The 16,178-nt window shown below is 53.3% G+C and overlaps 1 protein-coding gene across 1 annotated transcript; it reads left to right on the top strand.

Moving 5' to 3' along the window:
* The first annotated feature begins 27 nt into the window (after positions 1-27).
* On the top strand, positions 28-9,547 carry LOC119098755 (cytochrome c1, heme protein, mitochondrial). Its single transcript, XM_037221780.1, has 8 exons — positions 28-206; positions 2,828-2,875; positions 4,302-4,450; positions 4,778-4,910; positions 5,496-5,660; positions 6,649-6,777; positions 7,449-7,568; positions 8,403-9,547. The coding sequence occupies exons 1-8, from the start codon at positions 135-137 to the stop codon at positions 8,508-8,510; spliced, it is 924 nt and encodes a 307-aa protein (XP_037077675.1). The 5' UTR covers positions 28-134; the 3' UTR covers positions 8,511-9,547.
* Positions 9,548-16,178: the final 6,631 nt, after the last annotated feature.

Here is a 16,178-nt window from a genome sequence, read left to right on the forward strand (position 1 = left end):
TTTCCCCCTCTATCCGGCGAGAGCGAAGTGGTGGGGATCTTTGCGCAGGAGGCGGGTGGAAGAGGTACTGCATCCCGTGGGTTGCTAGCAGTTATTTTTGCTACATCTGGGCCTGCGGGCGGCAGCTGGACAGTATGGCATCTTCCGTGAGGCTTATGGCCAAATCCAAGCTGCTTGGACTGACCCAAACTGGGCTCGTTAAGCAGGTATGTTGGTAGTTTGTTCTGCGCCAAAGTTATGGCAAATCTGTTTATCTGCAGTTTGTTATATAATGTGTTGATATGGCCGGTACGAACGAAATGGCACACCGACCAGATCTTGGCATTAACCCGTCAGAAATGTTAAACCCTCCCAGAGCCTATTTTTCATGTTGTTTGTCAACTTATGTCTGCATCTGCCGTCTGTATCATCATCTTATTTTATGTCAGGAATGTCATTGTGTTTTGCAACCAGTTGTGGCCATAACACCGTTATTTATCACATTGCCAAAACATGCCATGGATGCACAAATGCATGGTATTTGAATAAGTGATGTTCTTTTGCACAATTGCAATATCATTCTTATTTCACCTTGCCTGTTCAGGCTAGTTTTGTTACATAACCCCCAGTCTTTAAAACTTGGAAGAGCAGTTGATGTTTGTCAGTTTGCAAAACATGGCAGACTTCCATGAGATCTATTGGCAGGGTTGGAGCAAGAAGTTGAATGTTAGGTAAGAGTTTGATGATTGGGTCAGTTCACATTGTTTTGGGGCAGCCCATGGTACCATTGGCTAGGTGTTGACCTGAGGCAAACATTGAGTGGAGCAGGAAAAGGCACTGCTGCTTATGAAAAAGAGGTGTCAATTGATGAAGGCAAAGGTAGCCCAAGGGCTAAATGTGCTACATTTATTGTAATGTATTATAGTTTTCTGTATTGCTGCAATCTTATGCTGCATGACTAGATGCTGCTGCATATATAATGCACCTAGTCAGAGATCCATAAACTTAATTAAGGGGCCTGAGCAAAAAAATCAAGTCAAACATTTTGTTTGCTCCTGGTTCTGCCACTTGTGCTGATCAGGTGAACTAGTCATAAACAACTGGAGACCAATGAGTGGTGAGTTAGGAGCTGTTAGATTATTGTTGACACTGAAATACGCATGGATTTGTGCATGCTGCAAAGTTGGGTAATATTATGGTTTATCACAAAATATTGAATAGTAAATTCAGTGTGACCTTGCCCTCTATGAGAGAAACAGATGGTGCTATCAGTTAGTAAGTGCAAATAGGATGGCCAAGAAAATCTTGGAGGCCTGCTCCCACAGCTATGATTGGAGCTATGCGAAACATCTTGTTGACCATCTTTTGCAGACTGGCAGTTAATAAGTTCCTTGAGTGGGTTTGATCCTGCCCAATTGGAGCAGTGACCTGATGTGCTTGGGGCAGGGGCCAGTGGTCTGGTGATGGTGGCAGGTGTGGGGTACTATCCATGAGTTTTCAAATAATCTAGTTTTCATCTACTTTCTACTTATTATCCCCATCAGTGTTCAATATTGGGCAGAATCACACTTTTTAACATTAATTTTTGCTTTACTTTTGTGTGTTCCCAAATAATTTGCAGCAGGTGTAAATTGCATTGAGCCTTCCGCAATGCGAATTAGCCCATTGCTTTGGAGCTGCAGTGCTGACTACTGGTCTAGTTGGCATGCATTTTTGGGGCTGGTTCCTTGTAAGTACATTCAGTCAAAACTGGGGAGAGTAAAAGTCTTGTGCCTGCATATTGACAGGGAGATGATTTAATTGATGGAATCTCTAGTGACGGAGGCTGCATGAGCAGGCAGGTGCAGGACCTGGCAGGATGATAGGGCAGAGATCAAGATAATGATGGTGCAGTACAGATGATTGTGGCATATTTGGTTAGTGGACCTTCCTTGCCTTTATAGATTGTCACCACATCATATCTTTATGCATAAGTACTTTTTCAACTCTGCCTGATCTCTGGATATGGAGCTTTCACTGACAAATTTTTGTATCAATTGTTTATAAGATAAAGGAAAACAGTTAAACCCAATTTTATTTTGGTCTGATCACAAACCAATAAATAATCAGATAAAAAGTTGTTCAAAGTTATACAAGCTCTATATGGCATGCTGTGTTTTGCTCTCTTATGAAGGGGAAGTCAAAAAAGTCACTCAAAATTACCATCAGCTATCTGAAATTGTTCCATTACCTCTTATTTGTTATGTGTCATGTTTTATGCCCAGATCAGCAATCAACACCCTGCAATTCCCCATTGGCTATACCCCCACTCCTGTGGTAAACATGATGTGCAAAACTATCTTTCATTTGTTTCCTTTTTGGACTAGAGATATGTCAGAAACAACAGGCATGCCACTTCTCATAAAATATGGCAATGGTTTCTGTCTTTGAGATTTTACAATAATTTTCCAAAGATTGTACCATGATTTGCAAGCACATGGCAGCATTGTGTCATGCCATTTAAAGACCCACTCCTTGTGCCATGTTCTGGTTGTGCTCCATCGTAGTCCCCTCCCCTTCCATGTATGGCAATGTATAGTTGGCTCCCAAGCTCTCCAACATTTGCTGAAATTTGTATACCTGGATTAAAATACAAATGGCTATGCAAGTATGAATTGTTTATCATAGACCCTGTCAAGCCAAAGTTCTGGAATCCTCCTGTACTAAACCCTCCATTTTCCTGCATGTTTGTGCATGGTACAGTATTTTTGTGCTGATTCTACCACTGGAAACATACAGCCAGGTATTGCAGGTAGTGACATGTATGCATATGGTAAGTACTGACTTGCATTGTCTCTTCTTTCCACAGCCTGTTGCAGGCCTGTCCACTGCTGCCAATGCCAGCAAGACAAAAAAGGTGGGGATGCCAGGATTTTGCTTGATTTGCATTGTCTCCTTTGGATAGAATGCTTGTTGACCTGGTTATGACTGCTCAAACATCATGTGCTGATGTATAAAATCGATACATTGGTATTTATGTTTTTATGATTTTATTTGTATGAACATTGTATGCTGATGTGTTTACAGCTGCAGCTACATTAGTATTTATGCTTTTATGATTGTATCATTGTGTGAACATCATATGCTGATGTGTTTGACAGCTACATTAGTATTTATGTTTTTAAGACTCTGTCAATAGTCTGGATAAGTCAAATTATCATTTTATCAGCATGCTTGACATGCACATGACCTTCAAATGTTATTCCTGAGGTCAACAGTATTGTCCAGAACACTTAAAGGATGTTAGACAGGCATTTGTCGGTAACATGATAAAAACTTTAGGGGCCTTTCAAAAAATACGTACTTTGATTATGTGCCTTGACCCTTGCCTTGATTCCCCGTTTTTCGTGGCGCGAACTGATGGGGGAAGGGGTACGGTGCGATCCCTCCCCCCTCCTTGGTGTTTCCAAAGTAATGACCATCAAGCCCAGCGGAAGACACGACGGAACAATGGAGAGAAGATTGGTGTCAAGGAGATCTCGCAATTGGTACTATTTGTATGTTGTGGAGTCATTAATTGCCCGTTATATTTGGCCAAAGGCCAACTACTCGTAAAAATCGCACTTCTTACCTTTACAACATCATGCATACAAAGCCATGCCTCGTGGCGTTACAAAATTTAAACAGGCGTATTCCTTGTTCAGTTCTGAGTACATTGGTGTATATTTTTGTATGTTTTGAGCATAGATTTGATTTATGGCTCCGTTAGTGTAAGAATGTGGGACCGCAGCGCGCGTACTGCGGCATCGTCCGTTACCGCGCGCACGGCCGCTCAGGTCGTAGATCACCGCGTAGTTTTCCTGAAAAACCTCCGACGTATGCTCCGAAACTAAAAGCTGAGAACACGTTTTTAGTTTCAAAATGCGCGCAGTAGATACCCCGGAGGCTACCGAAAATTTGGGCGTGATTTGCACAAGCTGCGGGAGGGTTTTTCTAGAAAAACATCAGGAGGGTCGCATTGAATCCCTCTTCCTATCAGGGTGAGGTTTAAAATGCGATGTTCTCTAATTTCACAGTTCCTTCTGGTGTCGCCTGGTCGGCAGTTTGATGGTGTGCTGCAGTGAGGCAGCCAGAATATATATGACGGCCAGACCTGCAGAAAGCGTGCCGAGACCTGAGATGTCACTAATTCTAGTCGACTAGGAAGCAATATTTTGCGTTTATGATGTTTTGCTAAGGAATTGAATGGATTGGCCCCTGTGGCACCCCATCTGGAACCAGCGCCATAAAACCCTGATGCCGGGCCTCGCGCCGCCTCGCTTAGTTCGAATGTGTTCCGTCAGGTGGCGGTGGCGGCGCTTGGGGTCGCAGTAGGTGGCGCTGCCGCGGTGGGCTTCGCGCTGAACCAGTCCGTGAAGGCCTCCGTGCAGCTGCACCCGCAGCAGCTGCCCTGGACTCACAACGGCATCATCTCCTCCCTCGACCACGCCAGGCAAGTCGCCATCTCATCCGCTGCTGCCGCCCCACGACCGTATGGCGGCGGTGGCCACTGTGGCAACCTGGTGCCGGTTCTGTGTCGGAAGAACCTTGTTTGCAGCGCGGATACAGCCTGTGTGTGCAGATCACCACGGGCTGATACCCTGCATATATTGGATTCGTTGCATTGTGCCGAACGAGCACGCGGTGGCAACACCCGGCTTTGACGCGCTTCTGCACACTGCGCTCGTTCCCACGCGTCCCACCGTACTACGTGCAGTGCTTCCCGGCGCGCCCGCGGCGGCGTTCTGCCGGCCTGACGGCGCCGCGTGCCCTTCCGCAGCGTTCGGCGCGGCTACGAGGTGTACAAGCAGGTGTGCGCCGCGTGCCACAGCCTGCAGTACGTGGCATACCGCAACCTGATCGGCGTCACCCACACCGAGGAGGAGGCCAAGGCGCAGGCCGAGGAGGTCATGGTGGGTCGGGCCGGGGACGGCCGGTCGGGCCGGTGACGGCCGGTCGGGCCGGTGACGGCCGGTCGGGCCGGCGACGGCCGGTCGGGCCGGCGACGCCTGTCGGGCTGGTGACGCCTGTCGGGCTGGTGACGCCGGTCGGGCTGGTGACCGCCGGTCGGGCCGGTGACGCCGGTCGGGCTGGTGACCGCCTGTCGGGCCGGTGACGGCCTGTTGGGCCGGTGGCGGCCGGTCGGGCTGGCGACGGCCGGTCGGGCCGGTGACGCCTGTCGGGCCCGGCCGGCTCTGTCGCGTGGCTACTGCTCCAGCCTCGTGGCCGTGGTAGTGGCCCTGCGGCGCAATAGATAAGGCCGTGTTTGTATTTGTGCGCGGAACGCGGGAAAATGCGGGTTTCCTCGCCTTGGCCATTGACAAGAGGAAACAAACCATCTCCCATGCAGCGTCCAAACTTAAAGCCGTTTGTGGGCTATTATGGGGATCAGCATGCCAGTTAAGCAGTGCTTGAAATGTAGACGCGTCTGACAGTCATCAGACTGAAGTTTCTGCGCGCGGGATGGCGATGGTGGCTAACCCGGGCCTTGCCGTCAGGTCACCGACGGGCCGAACGACCAGGGCGAGATGTTCGAGCGGCCGGGCAAGCTGTCCGACTACTTCCCCCGGCCGTACCCCAACGACGAGGCGGCGCGTGCGGCCAACAACGGCGCTCTGCCGCCCGACCTGACCTACATCACCAGCGCCCGACACGGCGGAGAGGTCAGTGGTGTGATTGGTCTGGCCGTCCATCCATCCGACGTGACTGATTTTCACGAGAACATGGCGTGGCGAAGAGGTCACTGCACTACCATGTTTCGGACCTGACCTGCGACATAGCCATGTGGCCGGTGGACCGCGGCGATGGTTAGCAGCGCTCCTGACCTGACCTGTGTCGAAGGCACCTGACGCAGTGTGGAGGATAGCACCGCCAATCGTGTTACCCGACCTGGCTTGACCTACTCAGGCCCCCTGGCCCACATCGCCGGTACCATGCGCACTGCCCACCCGACCCGGCCTGGGGGTATTCGCTGCAAGAGGGCCTTGGAGGGATGGGGTTCGCGATTGCCGACCAGTCGGCGAGGCCTGCCGGCTGCCCCGGCCTCCTGTGCTGGCGGCTCTGCCGCGGCTTCGGCTGGGCGGCATTGTTAACCGTAATTCATATTTGAACGTCATTTTACTGATGGCTCTTCGACGTGAGCAGTGGCAACCTGAGCGCGGCTTTGGCGCATCGCTGCAGCGTCTCCGCTGAGTTTGGCCTGCACACCCCCTGGCCGTGCCCCTGGGCCGGCGCGGCGCCGTCTACGGACGCGGGCTGCCGTGGCTGTCGCAGTGACTCCCACCCCCTGGCCGTGCCCCTGAGCCGGCGCGGCGCCGTCTACGGACTCGGGCTGCCGTGGCTGTCGCAGCGACTCCGCTGAGTTTGGCCTGCACACCCCCTGGCCGTGCCCCTGAGCCGGCGCGGCGCCGTCTACGGACGCGGGCTGCCGTGGCTGTCGCAGTGACTCCCACCCCCTGGCCGTGCCCCTGAGCTAGCGCGGCGCCGTCTGCGGACGTGGGCTGCCGTGGCTGTCGCAGCGACTCCCACCCCCTGGCCGTGCCCCTGAGCCAGCGCAGCGCCGTCTGCGGACGCGGGCTGCCGTCGTATGCGGACCGCGCCGCCCCGGCCGCCTTGACCCGGCGCCGTGACGCGACCGCCGGCCGCCCTCAGGACTACCTGTTCCATCTGCTGACCGGCTACTGCGAGCCGCCGGCCGGCGTCAAGCTGCAGGACGGCCAGTACTACAACCCGTACTTCCCGGGCGGCGCCATCAGCATGGCCCAGGCGCTCTACAACGAGGTAAGCGCCCGCAAAGGGAAAGAGAGGCCTGTGGCTCCTGGTCCGTTGTCAGCGTGAGTTTGTGTGCGGAAAACAACCGATCTGCAGTTTACGAACGGGTGTTGGTGAAACGAAAGTCGTGGAGCCGTTGGGATATGGACGAAAATGCACAAAGGAATTGCTAAGGGAGTTCGTAACTGGCTCCAGCGGTGTACCGTGGCGGTAAAGACGGTAGTTGCGCGGATCGGCAGGCAATTCAGCGATCGCGGTTCCCCGGGGCTGGTGCAGTGCGCGCATCGATGGGGCGTTACTCTCCGTGCGACGAGGTCGGTGTCGGTTTGTTGTGTAGCCTGGGCACCGTCGCCATTGGTACCGGCCTGCGGCGGGAAGCCACGGGCCTGGCCTCCCGCGTCCGCGCCTGGGCCGCGATCTGGTCGTCTTACCTTGAATCACGCATAGCGCGATCGTTGGGTTTCGTATCGACCCGTACACTCTCAGCCAGGATCATGACGGCTGCTGCATCCGCTGTAAACCGGACGGGTCGCTGCCGGCCGCCTCAGCCGGTGTGGACCGAGTGGTGTGAAAGACTCCATGCGGCGGAGATCCAACTGCCTCGCCTCGATTGCGAGTTGCTGGTCTGTGAGAGGAGCGAGCGACAGGGCACTGGACACGATGGACGGTCTCGTCGGCAGATCATCGAGTACGAGGACGGCACGCCGGCCACGCAGAGCCAGCTGGCCAAGGACGTCTGCAGCTTCCTGAAGTGGACCGCCGAGCCGGAGCACGACACCAGGAAGAAGATGATCATCAAGGTGAGTGGCGGCGATGGCGGCGGCGGCGGCGGCGGCGGCGTCTGCTGCCGCCGGGCTCCGTGGAGCCGCCGGCGGGCCGCCTGCGAGCGCGGCCGGTGTCGGCGAGGCGTCGCACACCCACCAGTCAGTGTCTGTCAGAGTGGTATCGGTGGCCGGCGCCTTTCACGTGCCGTCTTCCGTGGCCGCCGTCCTGGATGCCCTTCGGCCTGGACCGCCAACCCCCAAACGCTCGTTTTGGTGATTTGGTGCCGCATGTGGCCAGTTCGAGGCGCGTTCGCCTCCGCGGCACCGAATCAGGCCTGTGGGCAGGTGAACCCCTGCCGCTGTCCGTGTTTTGTGGCCCGTCCGCGCTGCTCTGTGCGGCTCTGTCCAGATGCTCCCCCCGCGCCGTCACTCCTCGCGCCGGGCCGCTAGCCCCCTCCCCCTCCTTCCCCACACATCTATCGCGCCGGGCCGCTAGCCCCCCTTCCCTTCTTCCCCACACACCTATCGCGTCGGGCCGCTAACCCCCTCTCCTCCTTCCCACAACACCTATCGCGCCGGGCCGCTAGCCCCCTCCCCTCCTTCCCCACACACCTATCGCGCCGGGCCGCTAGCCCCCCTTCCCTTCTTCCCCACACACCTATCGCGTCGGGCCGCTAACCCCCTCTCCTCCTTCCCCACACACCTATCGCGCCGGGCCGCTAACCCCCCCCCCCCCCCCCCCCCTTCCCTCCTTCCCCACACACCTATCGTGCCGGGCCGCTAACCCCCCCCCCCCTCCCCTCCTTCCCCATACACCTATCGCGTCGGGCCGCTAACACCCCCCCCCCCCCCCTCCCTCCTTCCCCACAGACGCTGATGATCTTCTCGGTGCTGATCAGCATCTCGTACTACATGAAGAGGCACAAGTGGAGCGTCATCAAGTCGCGTAAGCTCTTCTACCGGCCCAAGGAGCAGTAGAGACCGGATGGCGGGCGCCGCCGCCGTGTCGCCGCGCTGATTTAGAGTGCTCGCCGGCGGCCGCCCCCGGCCGGCAGCGGGTTTATGGGTGAGCGGACGCCGCCGGGCCCGGCCAGGGGCGGGTCCAGCTGACCTCTACCGAACGGAAGAAGAATGACCCTGAAATTCTGACTTGTTATGGTTTTACATCGCGTGAAAAGTGCTGGTGTTTTATTCTGCACGGGCGCCGATCGTGTAACAGCAGCTGATTTCCTCCCGCCGGCGCGTGGCTCGTGCCCGCCCCTGTGCCCGGTCAGTGCGGACAAGTGTACGTGAGACGTGTGCGCGGCGCGGGCCGGACTGTCGCCCGGGCCGGTCTGATCCGGCCAAATACACTGCGCTGCGGCAACCCCGCCTGTTTGGTCGGCGCGGCGCGGAACTCCAGCACCGGCTCCCGGGACGCGGAAGTGTTCCGGGGCTGGTCCGGTGCGGCACGGTGCCGGCGTCCCTTATCGTAAATTTCACGGCATACGTGTATTAGGGGGCCCGGACGTGTGCCGCGGTTCATATTTGGTATTTACACCGAGTTTGGAAAACAAATGTGACACGCGGAATCTGTGAGGCAGGGGCGTGGTTTCACGTAATCAGTTGTGGATGTGAGCGGCAAATGCTAACCGTAACTACACAATACCCTTTAGAAGGGTTTCTCCCCGGACTAGATCAGCTTCTCAAAGTTGGGAGGGCGGTAGCCCTCAGCTAAGAGGAAGCTACACCCGTGCTGCGAGGATATGACTGTAGGCGAGTAACTTAAAGGCATGGCAGCCGATTACAAGAAAGCTGTTGTCATAGATCACTAGACGTTAACAACCTCCATACGACTGAAACCTAGTTACGTGGCAGGCAATACGTTGCTGTCCGTAATTTACCTGTGTTTTCCTGGGCTCGAGCTCCACATCTTTCCGCTTGAGCGCAGTGCTGTGCGGAGGCGGCGTGCCTGGGCGCACGTGTTCCGTCGGTACAACAACCGCGTCTGTTTGTGAATACATGCGTGACCTCTGGCGCTGCATTTTGTCCGAGGTGGAGCCTGCTGAACCGTAGCGTTCGTGAAAGGGGACTTGCGTAAGTGGCTCAAACAAAGGTGTCCCAACCACACAATAGCCACGAAATTGCGAAGCAGGCGAATTGAGTTCCTTTATGGGGCGTGCCGGAGCGAGGGAGACGATCACTCGTTCGCTATTGGCTCATCCGTCCGTCGGTTGTCTGTTAGCCGCTTTTAAAATTGTGCTTAAAGTGTTAGTACTTGTTTTATCTCGCGCAATGATATTTATGTTCGGGAGCTGTGTTGTGAGTGATCATGCCAAGGTGCAACATGTTGACCTAGATGTGGCGGCAGCAAGTGGTGGGTAGGACTAAGGACGGCGGTTGTACCGTACGACTGTCACATAGCTCCAGTGCTGCATCACATGCTGCGCCGCACTACACGGCGAGACATGACCACCAGTTTCATCGGGTCGGTTCGCTGAACAGTACACACTGCTGCAGCTTCCAGTTGGATGAAACCAAAACGGATGGTGACGTTTGGCGCGTAACCATGACGTCAGCTGCGCACACAAGGGGAGGGGCTCATGGGACTCGCCCACGCCCCCGTTAGGCTCATGGGCAGTTTTCACCACAAAACAGCTGAATATAATGCCAGAATTTGGCGATGGAGGAACTATTTTGGCTATTAAAACTAGTGGAGAGCCGAGTGAACATGCCCAGTGCGTAGCTGAAAGAGTTACTTTCTTAAAGAGAAAGGCACCAGGGCAAACCTGCCCGGATGGCTCGTTGATAAGCACTGCGCCTGTAAGCGTTTGATGGGGTGCGTTATTCTGTTCGTAGTGCGTAGATCCTGTCAACGGGACTGGAGTTCACTGGTAAAAAAAATAACCGCCCCCCCCCCCCCCTCCCCTCCCCGCAACCCAGTCTCAAATGGTAGTCTCCGCCGTAACTGCCCTCCTTCATGCCGTGAAGATAAACTGGTGAACGACTTAAGCTAGTGTTAACAATGTTGACCTCTTCGTGCTAATCATCTTGCTTGGCCCTGCCCAGAGTCCCTAATACATAATGTTCTAAATGTGTGTCACCAGTTGGAACTTAAACCATTTTAACGATTCGAGATTGCTTTCCCAGGACACAGTCTGTTGTCCACATGCGCCTCTGTCGCACGGACCTTCCTTAATCCGCCACCGGCCATGTAACGTTTGGACGTATGAGAACAAGTACAACATTGGCTCCCCGTGACAAGTGGAGCCTGGGGACGCCGATGCTGGGTAGCAGCTGGCTGGAGCGTTCTGCACGGGAGTATGTGTTCGGCTGCTCAATGGGGGATGCCCCGAAAAAGCAGTAGCCTATCAGAGCTGCTGCAGGCTACGTGTTACACATAACGCTTGTTCCCTGTAAAGCAAAGAATAACAACGTTACATTGATCGGCCCGCTGCCGGCTCATGTAGGTCCGGGTCTGGCGTGACGTGGTCCCAGACCCGCAGACCAGCCCGCCATGCCGGTGCCGGTCCGAGGACCCCACCGTTCGGCCGGGCGGCGCGGCCCGTCGCGTTGGACAGATGGACAATTTTCGCGGTCAATGGGATGTGACGTGGTTCCCTCGTGGTGTCGTTACTTGACACCGCGCGTTCCAGCAGGGCGGGCTCTCTGTTTTTGTATGCTGCCTGGATGCCAACGCCTCTCGGTGAATACTTGTCTTGGTCGCTGCTGGTATTTCCCTCGAGCGCTGTGACGTGCTCCTCAGAGGATTCTCACGGTTATGCGATTTTATATTGCGTTTTACGTAACACAGGCAGCTGGGTATAAACCATCAGGTCAATGCATTTTTCCATCTGGGAGGTACGCTAGCCCGTTTCGTACCGCATCGTGCCGTACATTAGTGCGTTTGTTGCATCAACCAATCCGTCGCAAGCCTGAGCGTTCTCAGCGCTTGCCACAGCATTGGCGAACGGTACTGAACAGGTATCGGAACCTCAATTTATCCGCCCTCCGCATTGCTACATGTTCCCAAGCAAATCCAGGTAAGCGTCAGAAGCCCAGAGGCAAAGCAAGAACGAAACTCTATTAAGTGCCCGATCCCAGCCTTGCCAGAAAACATATCGGGTTTCCAGCGTGCGACATATGACTGCGAGGTGATGATATTTGATGCCTTGAGTTCTGGATGTGGAATTGTAATTATCATAAAATGGAACGGATCAGGAAATTCATCAATCATCATATCATTGAAAACCACGGGAAACATGTCCGGCATGATTTCAACGTAAAGCATGACTGAAATAATCTCCCAGTGCAACTTGAAGGCCTGCCTTGCTTCTATTTCCGGAGGTCAGTCAGATCACAGAACGACCAACTTCGAAATGCTCCTCGCATGGAGCATGTTCAGGATGCTGCGATCCTGCACCTAGGAGCGCCAGCGAAACGTATTCGGCGCTGCGATTGAAAGCGGCGTCACTCAGTGGGACACTAGTAAGCTCTCCTTCGTGAAGGTTGGAGCTGCTCGACAAAGCACGGTCTGTTTTCCCGATGTGTAGCGCAAAACGTCCCGTTTCGGAACAAACTCAGACTATTGCTAGATATACGTCCAATGTCCACTCCCGAGCCCACTAGCGAGGCTCCCCACGTCCATGAGGTAAGCGATTTATTTTGCGACGATTTCCAGCTTCGATTAAGAGGCATCAGGTGGTCAAATGCGATGCAAAAACGTCGAATCTGATGCCTGCATTTCAATATAACGTGAAATTCAAGGTCGAATACAAGTTCAAATAATAGGAAACTTCATATCACCCAAAACGGACCAATTTCGGATTTCCAAGCGTCAGAATATCCACTGAACACATAAACTAGCATCCGACCCAAAAATCTGCTCCAATCGAGACCACTACAGGATCAGATGACGGGAAACTCCCATTCTACATTGGAATTTTACCTTCAAGGGTGACCTTGAGACGTCAGGATTCTTTGATGGACACTAGCTTACGCACTAAAGACAATTATGATGTTTAGAATTCGGAAACCAGGCGATAATTTTTGGTTGATATAGAGTTTCCCTTCAGCTGACCATGATTTATGCGCTGAAAACGATTCAGGAGTTTAAATTTAAATTCGGCCTGCAGGTTTTGGGCGATATGGAGTTTGGTGTCACTAAGTACTGAAATTCAAATCTAATGCGATATGTTGCTGGAAGACAGACGTCAGTTGGGCGTTCTCGTACCGTAACTGATCATCCCACACGCTTTCATCGAACCCGGAACCCATCCACTCTCGAACCGTAACTGACCATCCCACACACTTTCATCGAACTTGGAGCCCGTCCGTTCTCGTACCGTAACTGACCATCCCACACGCTTTCATCAAACTCGGAACCCGTCTTTAAATAGATTGTGAAGTAAATCGCAAACTTCACGGACGTATATGACGACTGGATCGGTCTCTAAGCTTCAACTTTGGAGGCTCATCTGAATGGCCTTATCGATCTGGTCCCGGTCTTAGAGCGCGCCCAGGGGAGATGTGAGTTCCCGATCTATCCTAGCCTTTCAAATCATAAGTGTGATTAGTCGGCTGCCGTATTGTTACTGTCTCCCAGCTGTTGCCGCCGCCACCTTTCAACAGCAACAGCCGTGGGCTACCTTCGGCAGGCACTTCCCTTCGCGACGTAAAGTCGGCTCCAAAACGGATCGGGTCACACTCCTCGGGCAGTCGCGATCCTGGCATCTGCCCTTTTGGCGGCGTGCTCTAGCAACGACCGAGGGCATCACGCTCGGCGCCCGCGCCGCCGGCCGCCGGCCTCCGGTCCAAACTCCGCAGGAGCGCACGCAGGTGGCGCTAGTGCTCCGTCCGCCGCTATTCGCTTGGTGACGAAATCATCCCGTGGCAGCAGGGAGGTCACGCCCTGTACCGAGATGTGAATGAACCACTGATACCGCCCGTGAATCTTGCGTCGTGTGTCGTATGGTTCGTGATCTTTCTGCCTGAGTACAGCCTGCGAACTAAAGAGCGCGGGGCGAACACTGCTTCGAGCTCCAACATAACACAGGTCATGCAGAGCGCGTGGTCGTACAGACCGGATAACGGGGTCTGTGTGGACCTGACGAACCTCGAGCTGTGAACTGCAAGTGACTGTGTCACCGCTCCAGACCAGTGACGGCTGCTCAGAGCACGCGGCACTTGACGGCCGGAGACGACAAGACAAGGTGTCCAGGGACAACGGCCGACAGGGGGCGGGGGGGGGGGGGACGGAAGGTGCTAATGGATCGTGTCGGGAAGCAGGCATCGAAAGAGTTGTCTGCGACCCACGATGGAGGCACGTCAGAGACGCCAAACAATGGCAGCGAATACCTAATCAAACGCTGCGCATCCCTCGCAGAGTATCGTAACCCAGGCCAACGTTTAACATCGGCCATCATGCGCGAGTAATCCAGCCTACCAGCTTTCGAAGTCACCAGGCCGGGCGGAGACTCAACTGAAAGTACTGTAACGAATTTGTACGCAATTGCAAGCACTGCAACATGCAAGCATTGCAGAAAAAGAAAACAACTCATAATGCTACACAGAACAAGATGCTCCAGTACACCAACAAAAACTTACTCGCTAATCTGTCACGCAAATGCAAAGGTTTTGTGGCTTTGAACAAAGAAAATCATATAGAGAAAGACGCGAAAACCATTCGAGGAGCACGGAAGCGTGTCCAGTTAACCTAAACGTACTAAAACGTCCAGAAGATGCTTTACCATTTAATCAACCCTGAAGAAGCTTCCAAAAGAGATGATCGCCTCCGCCCTTCCGTCATGTCGCACAATATAATTACACAACTGAACACTAGCAAGACCAACATTCCACTTCGCCCCATCGTGGCCGATTGTGGCGATACTTTAGACAACTTGTTATGTCTCCTCAGCAGGATTTTAATTCAGGTTTTGGCTTTCATCCCCATTCATGTGCCTAACTCAGGTCCAATTGCGGGGAAGTAGAGGATTCCCTGCTCAACTTCCTTGGATAGTATCATGTTCACCATGATTGCAACAAATACGTACGGCAACGTTTCCATAAATGGTGCTATCGCTTCGGTGACTAGTCTAGCAAACGAAAACCTGGACAGAAAATTGCTTTCTTTAATGCGAAAAGTTGACAGTGCATAACTTTCATCTAACGCAGTTATCCACAATCTAATGCGGTCCGGGAAGTCGGTGAACAAATAAACGAAAGGCATGGTGTTGGGCAGCTACCACCTCTACCTACAGTCTTCATGCACTGTCTTCAGTGTTTTGTGTCTAGCCAAATGTGCTCTATGACCAATGTCGTACCTTCGTTGCATCTATGCCAATTTCGCCATCTGCATCGATGGGTTGAAGTTTATGCGCTGATAGGGCGAGAGAGCGAGGGAGCGACACGTGCGTGTGCGGGGAGTGTGTACACCCCGCGGGAAGCACGTGTTACACCGACGTGTACAGTGGAACGCAGCGTAACAAATGCAACCCTAAAATACAACTTTAGCAACAAATAAAGAGAGCGCAGACCCCCAGATCTCAGAACCGCTGCACATTCGAAATGTTCGTCCGAGGCCGAGCACAAAGACGAGATTTTGGAACCCGATTTAGGTGACCATTGTTTCGGAAATGCGCGTTTAGGGATAGCTCTATGTTTTATGGTAAAAACGGATGCCCATGGGAAAATTTATTCCTATTCTGATATGCGGTATGGGTCTTCGAGTTTTCAGCCTAGTCCTCGTGTTTTGGGCAGCCCGTGGCAGCAACGTGTTTTGGGTGCTAATACGTGAGAATCTGAACCATTGTGATGTTTGTGGGCTTTGAGCGACGCTTGTGGTGACTAATGTTTGTGGTAAGTAATTTTCTGACCTGATATTTGCCAGATATACTTTTCTAATCTTATACTCACGATATAAAACTCGTTCTAATTTTCCTGATTAGCTGCCTGCTCAGCGTGCATGTAGCATACCAGTTACTCTGCATTGGTTGTATTGGGTGCAGGAGCTCGAATAATCTATCACTTTAACATCATTCTAGTGGCAGATACAGCACAGGTCCAGAGCTTTCCTTGGAACCACATGTCCTGGTTCTTAGATCTCATTTTTTCTCAACCTTGTTTTCGTTCGTGGTCAGAAGTAAAGCTTGGAACGCGGCGAGTTGACAACAAAATCAATGTCATGTTTGATAACGTTGTCAAACCAGTACCAGTTGACATATCAAAGGTTGATAGCTGTTAGCATAAAAACTCTGAGCTCATTCACAGTCGCTTGTGTGGGTGTTCGTTTTTCTGCACAAATGGAGCAATACTCGAACGAGTTGATGGGGCAATCAGAGGCCCCAAGTCCGTACCCGTCTGTGTCGCTTGTTTAACGGTGAATCTGATTAGCAGTCGGCCTTTTTTCTCTGTCCCCGCGCTGCCAACCACGCAGCGACCAATAAAGGCTGCTTCATGCAGATGGCAGACGGTGGTGAAGCGAGACCGTCTGTTTTCCGCTGAGTCACCAAGCGACCCAGAGCGGTGCGGTAGGAAAACATCGGGCTAGCTCTGGGCCTCCAGCTGGTGGACTTCCCAAACAATTCCAGTACTGAATCGCGTGACATGGCTGCCGACATGAACACCTAGACCTACGATTCTCCTCGATAGTTGGACGCATGATTCTTC

This window comes from Pollicipes pollicipes, unplaced genomic scaffold, assembly GCF_011947565.3.
Source record: "Pollicipes pollicipes isolate AB1234 unplaced genomic scaffold, Ppol_2.1 Scaffold_4740;HRSCAF=5597_pilon_pilon_pilon, whole genome shotgun sequence".
Taxonomy (NCBI): Eukaryota; Metazoa; Arthropoda; class Thecostraca; order Pollicipedomorpha; family Pollicipedidae; genus Pollicipes; species Pollicipes pollicipes.

Excerpts from the sequence above, each read along its gene's own strand:
- LOC119098755 (XM_037221780.1), top strand. The coding sequence starts at position 135 with ATGGCATCTTCCGTGAGGCTTATGGCCAAATCCAAGCTGCTTGGACTG. Across the intron at positions 4,451-4,777 it reads TCCTCCCTCGACCACGCCAG|CGTTCGGCGCGGCTACGAGG; the intron begins GCAAGTCGCCAT and ends GCCCTTCCGCAG. Across the intron at positions 6,778-7,448 it reads CCCAGGCGCTCTACAACGAG|ATCATCGAGTACGAGGACGG; the intron begins GTAAGCGCCCGC and ends TCTCGTCGGCAG.